Source organism: Dendronephthya gigantea, unplaced genomic scaffold (assembly GCF_004324835.1).
Source record: "Dendronephthya gigantea isolate DGI-Jeju-01 unplaced genomic scaffold, DenGig_1.0 000234F, whole genome shotgun sequence".
In the NCBI taxonomy this organism is placed as follows: Eukaryota; Metazoa; Cnidaria; class Anthozoa; order Malacalcyonacea; family Nephtheidae; genus Dendronephthya; species Dendronephthya gigantea.
In genome coordinates this window covers 24,874-44,921 of record NW_021163244.1, presented here as the reverse complement: position 1 = coordinate 44,921, position 20,048 = coordinate 24,874, and the positions used below count along the sequence as shown (strand labels likewise).

The following is a 20,048-nucleotide window of genomic DNA, read 5'->3' as shown; positions in this document are numbered from 1 at the left end:
TCGTGTATGGCCGCGTTGACAGACACCGCAGAAATTGGTGTTTAAGACGTTTCAACCCGAAAATCTAATCGCTGGTTCACAATTGTGCATTTCTGTATCGCCCTATCAAAGAGAAACCTTTTGAATATCTTAAAAAAGTTCAATTTTTCTTCTGAATACGCATTCTGCAATCTTTTGACAGCTCATCATACACATCTGACCGCTGTGAAATGGCCATTTTGAGGCTTAAAGTATACACAAGGTTATTAATTCAGACGATTCGTTTTTACCGTGAGCAAGCTTCAAATCTTTTGTGCAAGACATATTTTGAATATTTATAAATCTTTTTCCTCACGAAGTTTGAAGTCTAAGTATCGAGAATTGCGGCTAAGCCTATACCAATTTCCGCGGTGTCGCGTTGACACGTCGTAGTTTGCACAGGATTGAAGATTTAATATAACTATATAAGCGCGAATTCCAAAGGCAAAGTGTAAGACAAAGCGAATGTATCATGAGGTTTATTTACATTTTTGATCAATTGAACTTCTATACTTTTTAAAGTACGATGTGCTTCTGAATTTCGCGATCCAACATTTAAGTTCGCAAGGCATCTAAATGCGAATATGAACTGTATTGTTTATGTTCAGAAGCTCTATATTGAAGACTGGACATTCGCCGGAGTTAACGCCAGAACAGGCGTCTTGTTTCATTTAGTTTGCTCGCAATAGCACCGTAAAGTTGGCTTTTTTGCCAACGAGTTGGCTGGTTGGCGGCACGGGCGACCGCAAAGCTTTGTAAAACTTCGATTTACTAGCTTTACGAAGAGTTTTTGTAAAAACTAAAGAATGGCCATTCGAGAGAAAGCTTATGAGAATATCCTTAATTTTAATATAGCTCAGTGGGTTAAATCCAGTGCGGCTAAATCGCAATGACATTACAATTGCTATTCATTAGACTTGTGATTTATAAATCGCAATAACCGATAACAATTGCAATTTATAAATCGGAATGACATTAATTGCACTTGTGATTTATAAATCACAATTGGAAACGTCAATACCTGATGGGCAATGAGAACATGTGATTGCGGGCAGTGGGCAAGCCTTGTGATTTAGTAAATAGCAATAAATTTGTGAATAAAACGACAAAGTTGATCCAAAATCCCAAGAAAAACTTGTTTATTTGTGACATTGAGTTTCTTTACACACGGCGCCCCATACCACAGAATACCTAACAGAAGTAGAACTCTGTACTATTTTTCGTAAGTGTGATTCGTCATGATTCGTCCGCAAGTGCATTTTTTTGAAAAGTCACCCCCCTGCCAAAATTTAGCAATATCCCACGCGCCATATTGCTAAATTTTGGTAGGGGGTGACTTTTCAAAAAAATGCACTTGCTAAGTGACGAATCATGACGAATCACACTTACGAAAAAAGTACAGGAGTTCTACTTCTGTTAGGTATTCTGTATACGAACCCGAAGCTGAATATCTTTTAGCAAGCAGCGGTCATCTTTAAAAGTCTAGCGCATTTGCATTCGAAGCCTCTGCGGAGGAGAGAGGCAACTTGCGAAGCAAGTTGATTTACTTGATTAATTAAATATTCAACACTTAAATGGCCACTTAAATGGAAGCAACTAGTAAATGGGCGTGTCAATAACATTCATCACAGGCACAGCGAGAGCCGAGAAGCCTCTAGCGAGAACAATCAAAACATAGGCAAGTTTGACAAGTGAACATGGCTAAATTTCATCTTTTAAATACTCTCAGTTCACTCGCGTTTTGTTTCTTGTTGTCCTTAAATGTGGTAAGTTAAAATGATAGCTTTGTATATATACGCGTATGAATAATGAAAGGATTCAGTTTGATTTTAGCACGCTATATCTTGCCTGACAGCGTCTGTTTACGCTTGTAAACAACAATAACGTAATTGTTGGAATTAGAATTTCTATATTACTCGTCAAGATGGAAATACGGTTGTACTCCTTCAAGCATGTAAGGGATAAGAAATGTAAGGGCCAGGAATTCCAGCTATTCGACCTTATGTAGAAACCGCAAAAACTGCGTATTCCAGCTACCTCATATAGAAATAGCTCTTTCTGTTTAACATAAATCAAATATATATTCAAAATTTTACCTCCTAAACGAAGCTAAAGAGTTCTTTTTTAATCCCGATTTAATCAAAGCTTCTATATGATTGCTATCCGATATTTTTTATTGTGGTTATTTCACTGGACTGGGCTTAAAAGTCTACCTAGCTACATAGTTATGTCTGCGGACTCTATCAATCAATTATACCATCGGCTAGAAACCGGTGTTACACTATATGCAACTTTCCTTGCAACTTGCAATGCAATTCTATTCCATCTAAGGTTGTGAAAACAACATTTAATAAAAAGTGCAAACAACAAATTCTCATCACTATATTACTGGCTGTTTTGGCACTCATTATATATGAGTGGATATAGTGGTGGACTACAGTTAGCCAGAAAAAATTACACAGTTATGATAATATAGTTATAATCCTCTGCATGTAATCAATGGCAATTTCATTGGCTAAGAGGAGTGCAATTTTAGCATTAATTGCACCATTTTGAGTTGCAATTGCCCTCTTATTTATAGGCAATAGATAACACTCTAGGATATTTTCTTCTGCAATATGAGTATTTTGCTGAAAGCAAAAGTGCACAAGTTGAATTTCCTGATTATTTTGCTATTGTAAACTAAACTTTTTTCCTAGTTTGCCTTTGTGAACTAAAGTGCCCTAGCTTTTCCAAGATTCTCCCCCCCCCCCCCACCTCTAGCCTTAAATTCAACACCTTGATCTGAACATATTGTATCTGAGCATCCAGATACAGATATAATTTTTTTTTTATATTATAACTAAAAAATTTTTCTATCAATTTTAGGCTGCAGAAGGTTTGGATAATTCTAATGAAAATGCAACCAATCATACTGATAAGTGCTATGAGGATAGACTAACAAAGTTTCCATGTTCAAGCACAGTAAGTTGATTAACACAAAAGACTAAATTATTTTTAGCTAGGTTTTGGTGGGTACAAAAACGTTTAGTTCTGTAATTTTGTACTGAGACCTTGCTCTTGATTAAATAAAGAATAACTATATGAGATCCTGAAATTTACCAACTTTTTAAATTAAGCTAGCCTTTGCTCATTGGTTATTTTAATATTTTGCCAGATTATTGGAAATCTCCTGCTCATTGTTTTCTATGGTGCACTGTTGATGGTTGCTGCAAAATTGATTTCAGGTACTGTATACGTACATATTTAGTATACTTATGTATAATTTTGTACATAATTGTTCTTTGAAAAGTAGTTCTTCAATTGGGAGAAACAGAATTCAACAAATTTTCCATTCTAATCCATATTGTTTTGAAGTCCTTTGCTTGATTTTGATGAACAGTTGTATTTATGAATAGTATGATCTGTTATTCAATGTGGGATTAGGTTTTTTCATTGTTTTAAAAACAGGTTATTGTAGTACTTGTTTATGTCAAAATCGCTTTACATACAGTCTCTCCTTAAAAACTAAGAATACAATCTATGTATTGAGAAGGGAGCACAAAAGCATGTGTGTGACAATATATTATTCAACCTATAAACATGGCAATTTTATCTAACATTACCAGAAGGAACTTATATTATGAGCAAATATCAAAAGACCTTGTAATGGCGACTGTCTTTAATTTTAGGCTGAATTTATTCTTCAAATGGTGTGTTGATACTAAAAAATGCTTTTCATGTTGTTATAATTTTTTAAACCCATCTGAGAAAATTGAAAACTGAATACCCCAAAAAGCAAAACGTCATCCTGAGAAAGGCTAATTATCCTAGTAAAAGACATACATATTATCTGACAGTTGTTATATTAATACTACACTTAAAGCTGTTTTTTATTTGGTAGATGGTGCTGAGTTGTTATTAGATCTCGGATTACCTGCAGGAATCATTGGTAAAACAATATTTTATTATGGATGCATCTGCATTGGATTAATATTATTGTCTATTGACTATTCTGATAAAGTATATAGCTATACAGGGTCTCTCAAAAAAAACGCAACTACTTATATGCAAGAATATTAATATTGTTCAGGTTTGCACCATAGTTCGGCTAAAATGACTTTTAGCATTTTAAATGAAGGATTAAGAGCCATTTTCAATTCCCAGAGGTGCTTATCCATCGCGCTTTAGAGCTGTATTAATGTTCTTGCATATTTAAGTGGTTGCGTTTTTTTTGAGACACCCTGTATAGCTACTTATTGAATGTTTTTGATATATTATAATTTGCCTCGGACTATATAACGCAAAACTAATGAAGCAGTATGGCACGAAAAATTGCCTTGTAAACGTTACTAGCTACGTTATGAATAGAATGAATTCGCCAATAATAGGCATATGTAATCGGATAGGCATAAAAAATAAGTTACCGCAGCCAGTGGGGGGGGGGAGTACACACCTCCTCCCAATTATAAGTGGTCTAGCTATGGCCCTGGCCTAAATAATTATTTTAAAACAGTTAAAGAATCTTGATATTCTCAAAGAGCGCGAGTAATTTATAACTAACAATATGTGTTTCGGACTCGTCCATATTTTTTCGTCAGATCGTACACTAAACCATACTTAATTTACTAAATATGTTCCAATATAACCAGGGAGCAGCGTGCATGGCAGCGTCTTCAAACAACTTCGCTTCGAATGCAGTATATGTTTCAAATTGTAAAGTTCGTGAGTTACTTAATACAAGTTTAATAGCGAACGAATATGACAACAAAATAATAAATCAATGTAGATGGATAAATTGTCAGCAGACAAAAACAACATGTCTTCTCCATCCCCCTGAACTCGAACCAGGCCCCTGGTCACACGGACCAGGATATAAAATATATATACTCTGCATGCCCCCTTTTATTGGACTCAGTGCCGATGCAAACTAGTCGTGTGATTGTCCCGACATTTTAGGAGATAGGGGCCGCGGAGCTCTCCTATCCCTGTCGCTCCTCCTCAACGGTTGTGCCTGTTTCTCGGGCTCCCTTCCTTCTATTGGGGTCCTGTCTTGTGGTGGCTCTCTTGTGGGTGTTGCGAGTTCTTGTCTGGGGGTGGCGTTGTTGGAGGTTGTACTTGTTGGTGGTTGGAGATCAGGTGTTACGTTGGAGTTGCGGCAAGAGTTGGGGATTGGGCGGAGGAAGCGTCGGTTTCTGAGGGTTGCTCGTCGACTTCCGTCCACAACAACACGGTATTGGCGATTGGGAAGAGCCTCGGTGACCAAACCCGTACTGCTCCATTTGGTTGGTTTGGTGCCATTCTGGTTTTGGATTTGGACTGAGTCGCCGATGGTTAGGGGTTGTAATGGTTTGACGTCTGGGGGGCTTGTAGATGTCTTTGCCCTTGTCTCTTCGCGTCTGTCAGCGAGTTGTTGCCATCCTTCGTGGAGGTGTAGGTCTCTTAAGGGTAAGTGATCTCGTACTGGTCTCCCAAATAACGCAACGGCTGGTGACGTCCCGTGTTGTTGGCTTGGTGTGTTCCGATGGGTTAGTAAGGCTTTTACTGCTTTTTCATTGTCGAGTTTGCCTGTCCTGGGGTCGACATTTCCAAGTAGGATCCTTTTGGCAGATTTGACTCCCACTTCCGCCCTGCCGTTGCTTTGTGGGTAATAGGCGGAGGAGAGTCTACGTTGGATGTTCCAAGCGACTAGGAAGTTTCGGTAGTCGAGTGAATCAAAGGGGGGTCCCCCGTCTGATGCGATTTCTTGGGGTACACCGAATGTTGCAAAGTACATCAACAGTACCTTTTTGATGTATTCGAAGGTAGAGAATGTGAGTGTTGCGACCTCTATCCATCCGGAGTAAGCGTCTACATAAATCATATAAACGAATCCAGAGAGTTTGAATAAATCTACTGCGACTTGTTGGAATGGATACTCCGGCGGGTCTGGTGTGATGGAAGGCTCTTTTCGTTGAGATGGCGCCTGTTGGTTGCATTGGCGGCAATGTTCGCGGAGGGTACGGACGGCGGCGTCTAGGCCGGGCCAGAAAAATCGTTCTCGTGCGTTCGCAAGCATGCTGCTGACTCCTTGGTGTGCTGCGTGGAGCCCTTCCAGAACGTCTTGTCGTAGGGACTTCGGGATCAACATCTTTCTCCCTTTGAACGGGATGCCTTCGATGAGGTACAGGTCATCTTTCATGCTCCAGTATTTATGGATTTCTGGGGGTAGTTCCTCTTTCGATTTTGGGAACCCGTTGGCGATGTATTCGGTGAGTAACGAGCATTCCTCATCAAATATGGCGTGATCTTTGACGGTTTGCCATGATGTGTTCGTAATACTATTCCCTTTGGCGATGGCGAACACGGAGGCAGCAGGCTCGCATGACTGGTCCTCATCTGATTGTACTGGATTTCGAGAAGCTATGTCGGAGACTTTCATGGTTTTTGACTTTCCAGGTACGTGGATAATGTCGTATTTGTACATTAGAGTTTTCTCTTTTAACTTAAGTACTCTAGGGTTCTCGATTGTGGATAGCTCTCGGTCATTGAAAATGTTAATAAGCGGCTTGTGGTCTACGACTACGGTGAGGTGAGGGGCGCCTAATACGAACATACGACATCGTTTTAGGCCGAAGGCGACGGCAAGCGATTCCCCCTCTATTGGTGCATATCGACTTTCGCACTCTTTTGTGAAGCGAGAGCCTGCGAATATCAGTTTCCAGTGGTCGTTTCCGCAGTCTGGTCTAAATGGCGGTGGACAATTACAGTGTTTTTGGGTCAAGTGGAATGCAATACCCGTCTTTGACCAATCCGTTATCAGGCATGTTGGTCGTTCTCTAACAAAAGTTTTAACCCCGTCTTGAACAAGTTTCACAATCGCAGCCTTTGATTTGACGAAAATTTGTTCTATCTGTTCGTCCCAATAAAATGTTTTTGACGAAAGTACCTTTCTGAAGGGTTCCATCACGCGGGCTTGTGCGAATGAGTAAGCTAACTGGTTGACTAGCCCAAACCATGACCGAACGTCCGTGATTGATCTCGGGGTTGGGAAGTTTTGAATCGCCTCGATGATTTTTTTTAGGGGTTTGAAACCATCCTTGGTAATCTCAAAGCCGGCGAATTCTACTGTCTCTTGGGCAAACTGAAATTTATCTGAGTTGAAAACTATGCCATTATCGTTACAGAGTTTTAAATAATCAAAAGTATGCCAAAAGGACTGTTCAATACTGTCGTCCCACAGTAGTGAATCATCAACGCACCTCACTGTCTGGGTTTGGTCTGCCGTTATGTCGTCGAATCTTCTCGTGTACGCGTCGCCGGAAACGTGGAACCCCATGGGTGCTCTGCAGTAACGGTATCTCCCCCATTCAGTTATAAATGTCACAGCGTCTTTAGCTTTTTCGTCTAGGGCGAGACTGTGGTAACCGTTCCACGCGTCAACGACTGTCTTTCTGGTGGATGATGGGACGGTGGAGACTAGGTCGAATGGGGTTGGTGTGTGGTGGGTCTCGCGAAGGGTCGCCTTGTTCAACTGCTGTAGGTCGACTGTTCGTCGTGGGTCACCATTTTTCTTTGCTGTGACCACCATGCGGGCGCACCACTCAGTTGAAGTTCCCTGAGGCACTTTCTCGATGATACCCAATCTAACGTCTCTGTCAAGGTCTTCTTTGACGCGGTCCTTCCAATGATGGGGTACGGGTATTGGGGTGTGGACGGCGTACGGTTGGTGGCCGTCCTTGAATTCGACTTTAACGGGCTCCCCTGTCATTTGAGGCAGTGGTTGGTGGGCGCACTGGTTGAAAGCAGATGACTCAAATGTTTTTAATAACCAGTGTTTCAATTTGGGCACGTTTTCTTCAGTCGGTTGGAACGGTAACTCTGTTGGTCTAGGTGGTGTTGGAGTTCGAGGGACGCAGGGGCATGTCTGGCTTTGTGCGCATGCCGCTGACTGCGTGTTGGGAAAACTCCTCTCAACGATTCCGAGGTCCTTCATTGCTGTTTGGGATAAATAAAGTCCTTTACAGTTATTCGATATGTAGACCATCTGATTGGTAACCTTGTTGTTGAATTCCAATCTTAAAAAGAGGGCTCCCATAATGTTGATGGGGGACCCTGTGATACCAATAGTTTTGTGTCTGGTTGTAACTAAATAGTTTTTTGGGCAGTTCATCAGTGATAACAGTTCTGGTCCTGCCGTGCAGGTTTGGCAGCCGGAATCAGTGGTTGCTTGGGTTACCCCTTGTCTTATTGACAGGGGGGTCGTTTTTCCAAATCGTTCATGTGTTTTTCCAATAATGTTCACTCTAATATTTACAGTTGGAGGTGGTTCGGGTCGCTGAGGGGTGAACGACGTTTCTTTCCATTCCATATGGGGCGGGGCGGTGTTGAGTCGGTTTATTCCCCCCCCATCGGATGGGGGGCGAGACGAAAATCCTCTTGGAAGGTGGCGGATGCAACGGATGGGTCTTCTGGTGCCTCGTTATCGGTGACGGCGTTGGAACGGGATGTGTCTGTTTTCTTTTGGCAAACGACTCCAAAATGGCCTTTAATCCCGCAATTGTTACAAGTTTTGTTGAAGGCTGGACAATCTTTTCGGGCCATGGTCTTTCCCATGTGTTGAGCTCTGCCACACCCTTTACAGTTCTGGGTGTTTCTGGTCGAAGGGTTAAAACTTTTGGAGCGACGGTAGGCAGATCGAACTTGTGCGTTGGTGCTGTGGTGGGGTGAGGATCCATCGGTGGTCCTCATCAAGTCAGTGGATTCTTCTGTCGCTTCAAGGCACTGAAGACGTTCAATCTTTTGTGTGAGGGTTGGCAATGCTGGTGACTCTGATAGGATGCGTGCCTGGTGTTGTTGGTTTTTTAGGCCTGAGATAAGCTGTTGTGTTATCATATCGTCTGAATAGTTTACCTCTATCTCAGGGTCATGATTGGTACATTTAACCTTGAACTGGCAAAGTACTGCTTGGGATTTGAGCCGGGCGACGTACTGGGTGACTGTTTCCCCATCCATTTGGGATAGGCGGAAAAAGCTTATGCGGTGGACTTCTTTGTGTGTCCCTTTGACTGCAACGCGTTTGATGTGATCAAGTAGGTTCAGTTCGCTCGAAATGTCGAGGGTACCAGCCCCGATGTATTCGAATAAAAGTTTATTGACCTCTTGTGAGCAGGATGCACGCAGCTCCATGCGTAGTACGTTCGGTTCTGTGATACCGGTCATCATTTTATACCTATTCCAGCTGTCTTTAAATAACTCCCACTCACGTTCGTCAGTGTTTATGTTAATGATTGGGCGATCTGGGGCCTTGGTTTTTTGTCTTGTGTTAGCTGAACCATTGTTCGTTTGTTGGTTGGAGCGAAGGGTGTTGTTCTCCTCTCGTAGCACTTGGAGTTGGTCCATTTGTTGCTTCATCATTTCGAGCATTTCTTGGAGCTGATCGTTCGACGCCATCTTGGATTCAAAACCAAAACAATAAAACGAAAGTGGTTTGAACGGGTTGTTTTCTACGGGCGGTGTCTTCTAGGGGCAGACGGGCGGCGCTCGTTGGATTTGGTTCTATGGATCGTGGTGAGTGTGGCCACGTTTATCAAAACGAAGGTGGCGGTGAGGCGAATGGTGTACCTCGTAAGTTGATGTCGATGGTTGACAAACGCTGGGTGTTCGCTTCTCTGCGAGTGTTCGCTTTTCTATGAGTCTTTTTCAAAATATCCCACTCCTGACACCATGTAAAGTTCGTGAGTTACTTAATACAAGTTTAATAGCGAACGAATATGACAACAAAATAATAAATCAATGTAGATGGATAAATTGTCAGCAGACAAAAACAACATGTCTTCTCCATCCCCCTGAACTCGAACCAGGCCCCTGGTCACACGGACCAGGATATAAAATATATATACTCTGCACAAATGTATGACGTTTCGACCTATAGGGGCCCATGCAGCTTCCTCAAGAGAGTTTTTTTTCTAACTCTCCTGACGGCCTCAAGGTCGGAACGTCTGGAACGTTTCTGTTTACTTCAGGCAGTTGTTATACCACATTTGTAGCTATATTATGTTAGGCCTACCTTTACTAAGGAACATTTTTTATATTAGGCGGTATTGTTCTGCCTTTGCTTGGAGCTGTGCCTGATTCTGCTATCATTATCGTTTCTGGCTTGAAACCAAATGCGCAGAAACAGATATCGGTTGGTATGGGGTAAGGAAAATAGTACAGTGTCAGTGTACTTGGTATCCTAATATTCCACATGCTATTTACGTACCTATATTTCAAGCATGATAAAGTATAATCTAACAGTATAGCCATGTAGCGTAAGTCCCGCCACGGACAAGGAAATTTGTCCAAAGAATGATGACTATATAGGCTTCATTTTGTGGAAGTGCATAATTTCTTATAGCTACTTTAGATATTGCATGTATAGATAATTTTCATTGTAAAATATTAACCTATACCTACCTTATTTTAGGACTCTTGCTGGCAGCACGATCATGTTGTTGACAATTGCCTGGGGTGGAAGTCTGTTTCTCGGAAGATGCGACCTTAATAGCAATGGCGAAGCAATTGAAGAGACTGGAAAGGGAATTAAATGCAGGAAACAGGTATAATGTTAATGTTAGCCCTATTTATATATATGGCATGTTGGTCTCGTCGAATGCAATTCATCGATAAATGGTATTGAGCAACCTCGTACCTATATATAGGGTCTATCCTGGGTACGAGATTGGATATTGAGATGATAGTGAAGCTCAATGACGTTTATCATCTCTTCAGTCCATTGTTTTGAATTCCAGAATATGCCTATAAAGAATATGCGTGCAGTCGTTTAGCTTCGATCGAGTAATAAAACGCACTATTAGGGCAATTTAAAACGAGGACGTGAACGTCAAAAACGACGTGAAAAAGGCAAATAAATGGCGTGATGCGCCCAAATATGCAAGACATTCCACGCCATTTACTCGCCATTTTCACGTCGTCTTTGACGTTCGCATCTTCATGCTAAATCTCCCTATTATTAACTGTTAACGTAACGTGTCGTATGGCAGAAAACAGTCCTCATGCACCCACAGCTGATGCAGCACAAAAAAAGCAAGAAGTTGAATGAGCCGCTGAACGCCAATAAGATGGTCACAAATATGTCACATGCGATCACAATTTATTTCGATTGGCCAAAATTAAGATTGACTGCGTTGGAGAAAAAATCTCATCATTAAAAAAAACAGACCGAATTTAAGACTCTGCTTTAGTTTCAGTAAAAAATATGCTTCATGTGCATGTGCGATTAATAGTTCTTTCTATTTTTTATTTCAGGGCGTAACTCTCCTTCCTTCAGTGCAGAAATCTTCAATTATTATGCTTATTACCTCACTTCTTTATCTGTAAGTTTGAATTATTGTTCATTGTGTCCTGTGTATTTGTTCTGACTTGTATTGTTACGTTATTGCAGTATTGTTCAAAGTGCTGACTGGCACTGGGGTCCAAAGAAAAGTCCTGATTCTGGTGACGATAGTCAACCAAAGTATGTAAAAAATTCTGCGTTGGCGACCCTCATTTTGTGCGCCGTATCTTTTGTTGCCTACCTTCTCTTCTTGGTAAGTTAAAACACGTCGATGAATATTATTTTATTGTCGGTCTGTTATTTGAAGCGGTATACGAGAACAAGAGAGGGGTCTAAATTACTCCAGGCAGTCATTATCCATGACAGGGGCAGGGTGGAAGCAAGAGAAATATTTCTATTTTCTATTCACCGAATAAGGGAAGTTCATTCAAAAAAATTTTAAATCGGTCCCATGAGCCCACATTTATTCATAATTTTCGTGTGAAGGTTGTTTCGATGGAAAAGCGATGCTATAAATAATTTCTTGAACATTATTTCTTGAATAATTTCATTTATAGGTGTACGACAGCAAGACAGCTCAATTGAGGGCATCGAAACACAGACAGGAGGAGTGAGTATAGTACAGCATGCTTCATAATCTTTTAGGACGGTGGCGAATATAATTGGCTGATTGTTCTTATCACCGAGGTTTATCGTGAAATGATGATGAACTACTGTACATCCAGTTTTGTATTTTATCTTTTCCTTTTTGTCTACGCGCTTCCGTAAATGTGTAAAGAGTATCGCCAACTTTAGCAGAAAGCGCGGGAAAGTAAATCTCCTCCTGGACCGTTTCAAATAATTTTTCCCTTTCACCAAGTGCACATGTTTGAACTCGGTGACTGCAGTACGTTGACTATCATAACGGGGCTATATAAGGTGATGTTTATTGCATTACAAAGGGAGGGAAGGTTTTATCCATTCTTCCCCTTTTCTTCTCGAATAATGTGACGTATAATTTGTAATGCAGATACCGGTAGCCCATGTCATTCACGTATTTGAGTGATATGTTGCGCGCATGAGGGGATTGATGAGACGCATGGTATCATTTTCCTGATCTTTCCCGTCTTTTGACAAGCCGGTTGAGTTGCTTGACCAATTCATCCGAGTTTGTGCTTTCCATTAAAGAACCTTATTGTCAGGATATCTTTACTATAATAGCCACTCTGTCGAAGGTTTTTACAAAATTAGGAACCTGATCTTGGTAGCTACTGCTCATCAAGAAGTTCCATCCTTCATCGGAATGGCGTAACACTCGCATTATTTTCGAACTAACGTTAACTTCTATTGTTTGCAGAATTCGTCGTCGCGTAATTCATCGTTTCTATGGCATTGCTAATCGCAACATCTTCGGTGGTCCTCGTGACTCAACGGATGCCGGTGGGGAGCCGTCAGATCCCGAAGCTCAGAGACAAGCTTCAGGTGAGTGATTTTTGTAGCTGGGAGCAAAAACTTGAGGTTGTACCGTGCAACGAGCCTATATTGGTTTGTAGACTTTCACTACAAAAGTCGCATTAAGTTCACACATTATTTAAGTTATCCTCCTCAGTAAAGTTTATTCCTATTTGTTTTATATTAGTTTTTGCAAAAAAATAAAAATCGATTTTAATCATATTAAAATATGTGCATGCATGACTACAACTCAAAACATTCCGCGTATACAAGCTGTGTAAAATTGCTTTTGAAAGTTCCAGGGCATTTTTTAAGAAATCTCGCCTACTGGGGTAAAATGAGTATCGATCGGGTCCTTGTGCACGCTAGACAGAAAAAACACAACAGTAACAAAACCTATTAAACACATACACTCACACACTGTATATTGTAACTTTGATTGTCATAACTATGCTTATGGCATGATAATTAGCCTGCAAGCCGAGTCAATATAGTTGTATTACAGCAAACACATGGCTGCACATTTCATGAAAAAGATTTTTAAATTATTTGCTGTGACAGAAGGGCCCATGCTATAAGAAAACTAGGCTCACTACTGGGGCAAGCACAGGGCCTACAGGGGTAAATGCCTTGAAAAATTCTCCATTTGGCAATGTTTTTGTCCTGAATTGTCAGATGGGTGTTCTCGAACGTTTCTTCTTCTATTTATTCCTTTTACTGCAGTGGGACTACAGAAGAAATATTTCAAAACGTGGCAGATTGGTAAGGACATTAAAACAAGAGAACCAACTGATAAAGATCCCATCATCGATAAAGAAGCTGAAGACGAGTTGGAAGAGGTAGCGACACAAAATATTTATTAGTAGAAAAATAACTTAACCTGCATGGGAATAAAAAAAATGGCCCATACGTTAGCGATGTTACAGGTCGTACGGGGGCCGGTTGTACGAAGGCTGGATAGCGTTATCCACCGGATAGTGATTTTTTTCAATTGCTCTAAAATTGCCCATTGTTAGGTATAACTTTGATTAAACCTTCGTTTTCTTAAATTGGGGATCTTCTTTAATAATTATTAGCTCCAAAGCTGCAATTCTATTGCTTTTTCTATTGAAAATAATCACTATTCGGTGGATAGCGCTATCCAGCCTTCGCACAACCGGCCCCTGAAAAGTATTGTGTTAAAGGACATTGGCCATAAAAATTAACTTTGTCTTATTAAAAAGAACTCCGAAAGCTATATATTAAGTTTTATCATCAATTTTTCATATCTAGCTTAGTTGAATAGATCTAATTAAATGACGTCGCAACCATGCAGGGAAAAAATTATAAACGCGCGCAAATCGTTTGAATACAAATGAAAGCTCTTGTATAGCAAGCGTATGAGTAAATTAAAAACATTACCGATGAATTAGTATTTAACATGATCTACAAGGCACGAGAAACGCTTAATAATAAAATCAAAATTTTACCCTGGTTGTGACGTCATGCATAACCTATGATGTATATCCATGCATATATCTAAGAAGGCGGAATGTACCATTATTATTGCTAGAAATGAGCGGCATATTCTATCAACGAAGAACGATATAGCAAATCTGTAAAAAGATTTTGCAATATACTGAATGTCTCTTTAAAATAAGACGAAGTTAATTTTTATTGCCAATGTCCTTCAAGCCTTTCTTATCGAATCAGGAGACAGTTTTGAGTATTTTACCCCTATAATCTTACGTACAGTAAGTTGTTTGTGGCACGAATGGTCATGCATGATTTGACTGTGGTTAAGTTCAGTGTATTTATTAAGTGGAAATAATGAGGTCATGCAGATTATTGCAAGTTTTATTAAAGATTACGAAGACCCTCTACCTCGATCTTAGTGATTTGATTCCTTTCATTTAATATAGGCCGCGGATAAAGAGGAGAACAAAACGTTTGTCGCAATTAAATGTTTCCTCATGTTGGCTGTTGGTGTTGCCATGGTAAGCGCATTTTTTGTAATTTGTTTTTGTATTTATATTTTCTTCAAAACAATTTTTTTATACCAGTTACTTTCACTATAAATAAAATCAAAATATTTTGTACGTTAACTTTTTTGCTAGGTGACGATTTTTTCTGATCCAATGTGCGATGTTCTAAGTGGTATTACGGATTCAGCCAATGCAGACAATGGTGGCAGCTACATCAACATAAGTCGTATGTGTATATTTAAAAGCGTTTTGAGAATTAATACGATTAATTTTGCGCAATTATCGTTTATTCTGTTTGAGAGCCGTTACTAAGACCCCGTTTACACTAGAACGAAAGTTTCCGGATTTGTTAAAGTTATCCGGATTCATTGTTACACACATGTATCGGATTCGTCAGGTGTTTACACTACACTTTAGTTGTCTCTGTATGCGGATTTGTCCGTTTACACTCACATTACTTGTTCTTGGAGAATTGTTTGGTCCGCCATATTGAATTTCTTCGGATTCGTCGTACAAAGCGTTTACACAAGAAAATTTTCCGGATTCAAATGTTTCTGGATACGAAGTTTCCACAAACTTTTACGGATTCAAAGTTTCCGGATACGGCTTATATAAAACCGAGTACATTTTCTATCGGATTCGTTGCTGCGTGTGTAAACAGCAACATTAATCCGGTACTAAAACATTTCGCTTTCGTGATGAATTCCGAAACTGTGAATTCGTTCTAGTGTAAACGGTGTCTAAGAAAACAATCATGCGAAGGCCCTTTTAAATAGTTAATAAACAGTGATGCCAATATAGCGATCCACATTCATCCCATGACTCAACCTCCGAATCGTTCACATTCTTTTTAATCCAGCCTTCAAGGATCTACTCTAGGATTATTTCAGGCTAGATTTGAACTAGGATGCATATTCCTATATAACCACCGTCTCTAAAAACGTATTTTAAAAAGTGATCCGATAGATCTTCGTTATATAGATTTAAGGGAATTTAGGCACTGAGCGTCCGTGAGAGGACACACATGTCACCAAAGTGGCACAAAATGATTGGTTAATAGAAAATTTTAAACTATTTTTCAAGCGTTCTACGTGTCGTTTGTCGTCACACCGATATGTTCCAACGCGTCCGAGCTGGTCTCTTCCCTTCTCTTTGCTGCCAAGAAGAAGAAAGAGAATGTGTCCATGACTTTCTCTCAGGTGAGAGATTTTATTGTTGGCAAACATTTCTCCACGTAAAGATTGGCGTATTGCCTGCACGAAGCTTGACTGTATATATTTATTGCGTTCATGCACTAGCGGATTCTTCATAAAACATTAGCATCGGGAAAAACCGGATAGACTCGATACGATGTAACTCATTTCGTCGTTTGCAATGATCTCCCTAGGGTTTTCGCCAAGCCAATACTGATACAAAATATAATTACCAACCATTATCTAAGGTGGTGTGAAAGAAAACTTCTTACCTATATTTCCTACTAATTTGAAGTTTTTGCACGCTTTTTTCATTCTTCTTTCCTGCGGTGCCTTTCGCCCTTACTTCGCGGGGAAAGAATTTATACATACAGTAAGACTGAAGGCGCGTAACATGCCCCTTTCGCGGTGGTATTCGAGATAAGTTGACTAATTTGATTTGATTTAAATTTTCATACTTCACGCTTCTTAAAACTTTATAAAATTAACCTATTTGGCTGATTGTCGGAGCTCTTATCAGGATGGTTGCAAAGCATCAATAATATTCTCTTTATTTGTAGTTGTATGGGGCAGCAACAATGAACAACACTCTGTGTTTAGGCATCTTCTGTGCGTTGGTCTATATCAAAGACCTTGAGTGGTATTACTCCGCAGGTAAGTTTGACAGGTTTAATATTTTTTTAGCCCGTTTTAGCCACTTTTAAACAGCTCCGCGGTCTTTGAAATGGAACAGATACAGTAATCCATGATGTACATTTCGTCGGAATACTACTATAAAAGTAAACAGGAAAGTATCAAATGACGTAAACTGTTATCGCATGCAAGGGAGAAAATAACCTTTTTTTATGTTTGTCCTTCAAAAGAATGTCAATATACTGAACGTCTTTCGTCTGACGTAAATCTTTTGCTCAGTTGAATTGCCATTACATGCATGCACAGTTAATAAAAGTATAATACAACTCATTAACTATGTTATTTTCCTGGGGTCGGTTGTATCAAGCCCGTTTAGCTTAAACGGCGGATAAGTCAAAATTAAATTATTGCACTCTTACATTTCTCTTGAATGAGTCAACTTTAATATTATGCACTGAATATGTAGTTGTAAACAGTATATTTGTATTAAGGTTAAAAGCATTTTGTTTGCTTGTTGAATAAAACGAAAGACGTGATTTCTTTTTTGAACTTATCCGCCGTTTAAGCTAAACGGGCTTGATACAACCGCCCCCTGGGGCCGGTTGTTCGAAAGGCGTTTAGCTTAAACGGTGGATAAGCCAAAGTTTAAAAATACTCTCATAAATCTTGTAAATGACTGAACCCGCATCTTATGCAATTAATATGCACTTCCATTGACAATTAAACAATTTACATCGAAATATTTCAGCTCAATTGTTCAATAAGTAGATGATTTTGTTTTCCATTTTGAACTTATCCACCGTTTAAGCTAAACGCCTTTCGAACAACCGGCCCCAGGTTTATGCAAAAAATGGTTCCTTTCTCGTCACGTGTCTATTGTATTTTAGCCAAACGTACCAATTCCATTCGTCTTGCTAAGCTTCTCAACCTTGACTTAAAAAATATGTTAATTAAAAGATTGCTATTGGCTTATCTGTGCAAAATACCATAGACATGTGATGACAAAAGGAACATTTTTTGCATAAATCTACCTCAACATATAGTTATTAAGTTGTATTGTAGTTTTATGTGGTCTCCAAACCATGTATATTCTATTAACTGTGATGCATGCATATCATCAAGCATTTTTGCTTCTCTGTCGATTTAGAGCTATTAATATTATCACTATTGTTTGTAAGATGTATTTCTGGTGCACCAGATCTTTGATCTCTTCCACTATTTTTTAATCACAGAGGTCACGGTGATTTTGCTTGTGCAATGGTTCGTGTTTATCATGGGTTTCCCGTTGACTTATAAGGTACTTATTGTAACTTCGAATCGGTCGTTTATCCATTGTATATATTTCTAGCTGTATGGTAAATGTCACGGACGGCTGGTATCCAGCATAGAAATTAGGCTGCTCGGGCTTCTTTTCACCATCGCGTTTTTCGTTCGTAACTCTAAATCAATACATGACATTATAACTTAGTTTTCCGTACATTTTGCATACCTTTGTTGCATGGTCTAAATTTTAAACAATAACAATTTGAAGAATTTGAAATTTTCGATTTCCAGAATTGAGAGTTCTTGACTTTCATTTTGCTTTGCACTAGCATTTAGTGTGACGTACTTGAAGAGATGCGTGTGAACAACAGCGCACATCTTGAAATTTGCGTCACGTTGTCATGCAATAGTACAGTACTTTTTACTTTTTATCGCAATTCACTAAGATAGCCTGTTGATAGCTACATATTACGCTTGCTTTACGCGGTTGAGCTAAATTTTGTTTAATTATTATACTAAAGTCGACGTCCTGCCATTTTTTGCTGAAGAAAAGAATTGAATGTGCTATTTGGCAATCGTATACCAGTCCAAATCAAAATATATTTAATTCGATTACTTCTGCTGATCCTTCTGAATGTTGACGCGTATAGTTTACCTGTCATTTTATATCGCATAATTACGATTTAATTCAGTTGTTTTGTTTTCTCTCTTTAGTTATGGAAAGTCATTCCCGTCGGTTTCTGCTACATATTTTCTATCATTCTTATCGCAATCTTGGAAAGTAGTGCAGTTGGATGGAAATAGACAATTTCTGTTAGGACGTTTTATACATTTGATAAGGTAATTCTTCTATACGAAAACAGTTTAGGTCAGTTATATAATGAAGTGCGCGTTTACGAATATATTTTAATCTTATCGCGTCGATCGGAATAGACTTGAACTGACGTGCGTAAAAAAGATCACGCTTTTCTTTTTGCACTAAAAATAATATCCTTGAATAATGCATCCCTCCATACTGATCACTATCAATCGGTCATTCCCCCCGGAGGGTAACTTTACCCTAAAGAGACATATATACCTGTTGGATAACGAGTACTATTTATTTCGAAGGATTTTTTTTCAGTAATTTTTTACGAAATTTTTACAAGAAAATATTTAAATAGGCACATGAGGACAACGCAAAACTGGGGACAGTCTAAGAACTGAAACTTCACTGTTCTTTTAGGTCCAAGTTTCTATGAATTTAATGGTTTTGAAATGTGACGCACGAAGATTTGTCCAACGTAAGAATTAAATTGATAAAGCACATGCAATGGGAATATAATGGAAATAATATGTTATAGCCTGGTTCCATTTTGTCGTAATTCTCGTAGGTCATTTTTACTAATGAAAAATAGTACGGATGCATGTAAATTTGTGTTTTTTCTCTGTTTTTTCACTGAACACACGTACAAAAATTCTATCACGTCACCCATTTGACGTGTTCACGATTATTACGATTAAATGGAAACCAGGCTTGTAGTCATACATTTATAGCATTTTTCTGCACAATACGAGTGAAGGGAGCTGAGGCTTGGTTGGATCATATCAACTTGCGTGTAGGCGAGAGGCACTGTTTGCTGTGAAATATACACTTATTATACACTTAAATTTTTAAACACAAGTTTAAAAACTTAGATTTGAACATTGTAGTATTTTAAATTTTCAATTGTTCCATAATTTATTTTGTAATTTTGTTGTGGGATTTTGAGTTTGCGTTTCTTTTCTTTGTCCGGAATATTCACCAAAATATTACACCTGGGTCCTGGAATCCTGCTTGCCACGTCCCAGTACAACGTGTTTTTTGGCAAAAAATGTCATTAATGCGAAACTATATTCACGTCAGAAGGTTCCAACTCAAATGGCTCTTCTATTATACTCTCGTTATTCTTTGATCCTAGTACGACGTCGATCTTGCTCAGAAATAAGTAAATGGCATACGAAATTGCAAAAATTAGCAAAGCAAATGACAACCCCGCAAGCCAGGATTTTCTACCTACGCCAAATGATACTCCTTTGTGATCTGTGAAGGTGCATTAAACCTGAGAATATATCGCTATTCGTAAAATTTAGTAATTACTTCAAAGAACTCACTTCAAAAAACACTTCAACAAATTCAGAAAACGACTACATGCTTAGCATTCACGTGGTGAAATGCTTTAAAACATTCAACTATTCTATTCTTTCCGGCATTTGTATGCGAATAGGTTT

At 39.2% G+C, this 20,048-nt stretch overlaps 1 protein-coding gene across 2 annotated transcripts in view; it reads left to right on the top strand.

Moving 5' to 3' along the window:
• Positions 1-19,489, top strand: part of LOC114540432 (sodium/calcium exchanger NCL2-like) — a 54,160-nt gene extending 34,671 nt beyond the window's left edge. Inside the window, exons 1-18 of one of the 2 annotated variants that reach the window (XM_028560613.1) lie at positions 1,657-1,784; positions 2,887-2,982; positions 3,176-3,245; positions 3,902-3,949; positions 10,074-10,176; positions 10,445-10,577; positions 11,287-11,354; positions 11,423-11,567; positions 11,872-11,924; positions 12,651-12,775; positions 13,469-13,584; positions 14,647-14,721; positions 14,842-14,935; positions 15,793-15,908; positions 16,463-16,556; positions 17,768-17,832; positions 18,513-18,638; positions 19,024-19,488. In XM_028560613.1, coding sequence (XP_028416414.1) covers positions 1,716-1,784; positions 2,887-2,982; positions 3,176-3,245; positions 3,902-3,949; positions 10,074-10,176; positions 10,445-10,577; positions 11,287-11,354; positions 11,423-11,567; positions 11,872-11,924; positions 12,651-12,775; positions 13,469-13,584; positions 14,647-14,721; positions 14,842-14,935; positions 15,793-15,908; positions 16,463-16,556; positions 17,768-17,832; positions 18,513-18,602 — 1,560 coding nt within the window. In that variant the 5' untranslated portion in view covers positions 1,657-1,715 and the 3' untranslated portion in view covers positions 18,603-18,638; positions 19,024-19,488. Of the gene's footprint in view, positions 1-1,656; positions 1,785-2,886; positions 2,983-3,175; positions 3,246-3,901; positions 3,950-10,073; positions 10,177-10,444; positions 10,578-11,286; positions 11,355-11,422; positions 11,568-11,871; positions 11,925-12,650; positions 12,776-13,468; positions 13,585-14,646; positions 14,722-14,841; positions 14,936-15,792; positions 15,909-16,462; positions 16,557-17,767; positions 17,833-18,512; positions 18,639-19,023 lie in introns of those variants that run through there. The other variant, XM_028560614.1, reaches the window with a different exon arrangement.
• Positions 19,490-20,048: the final 559 nt, after the last annotated feature.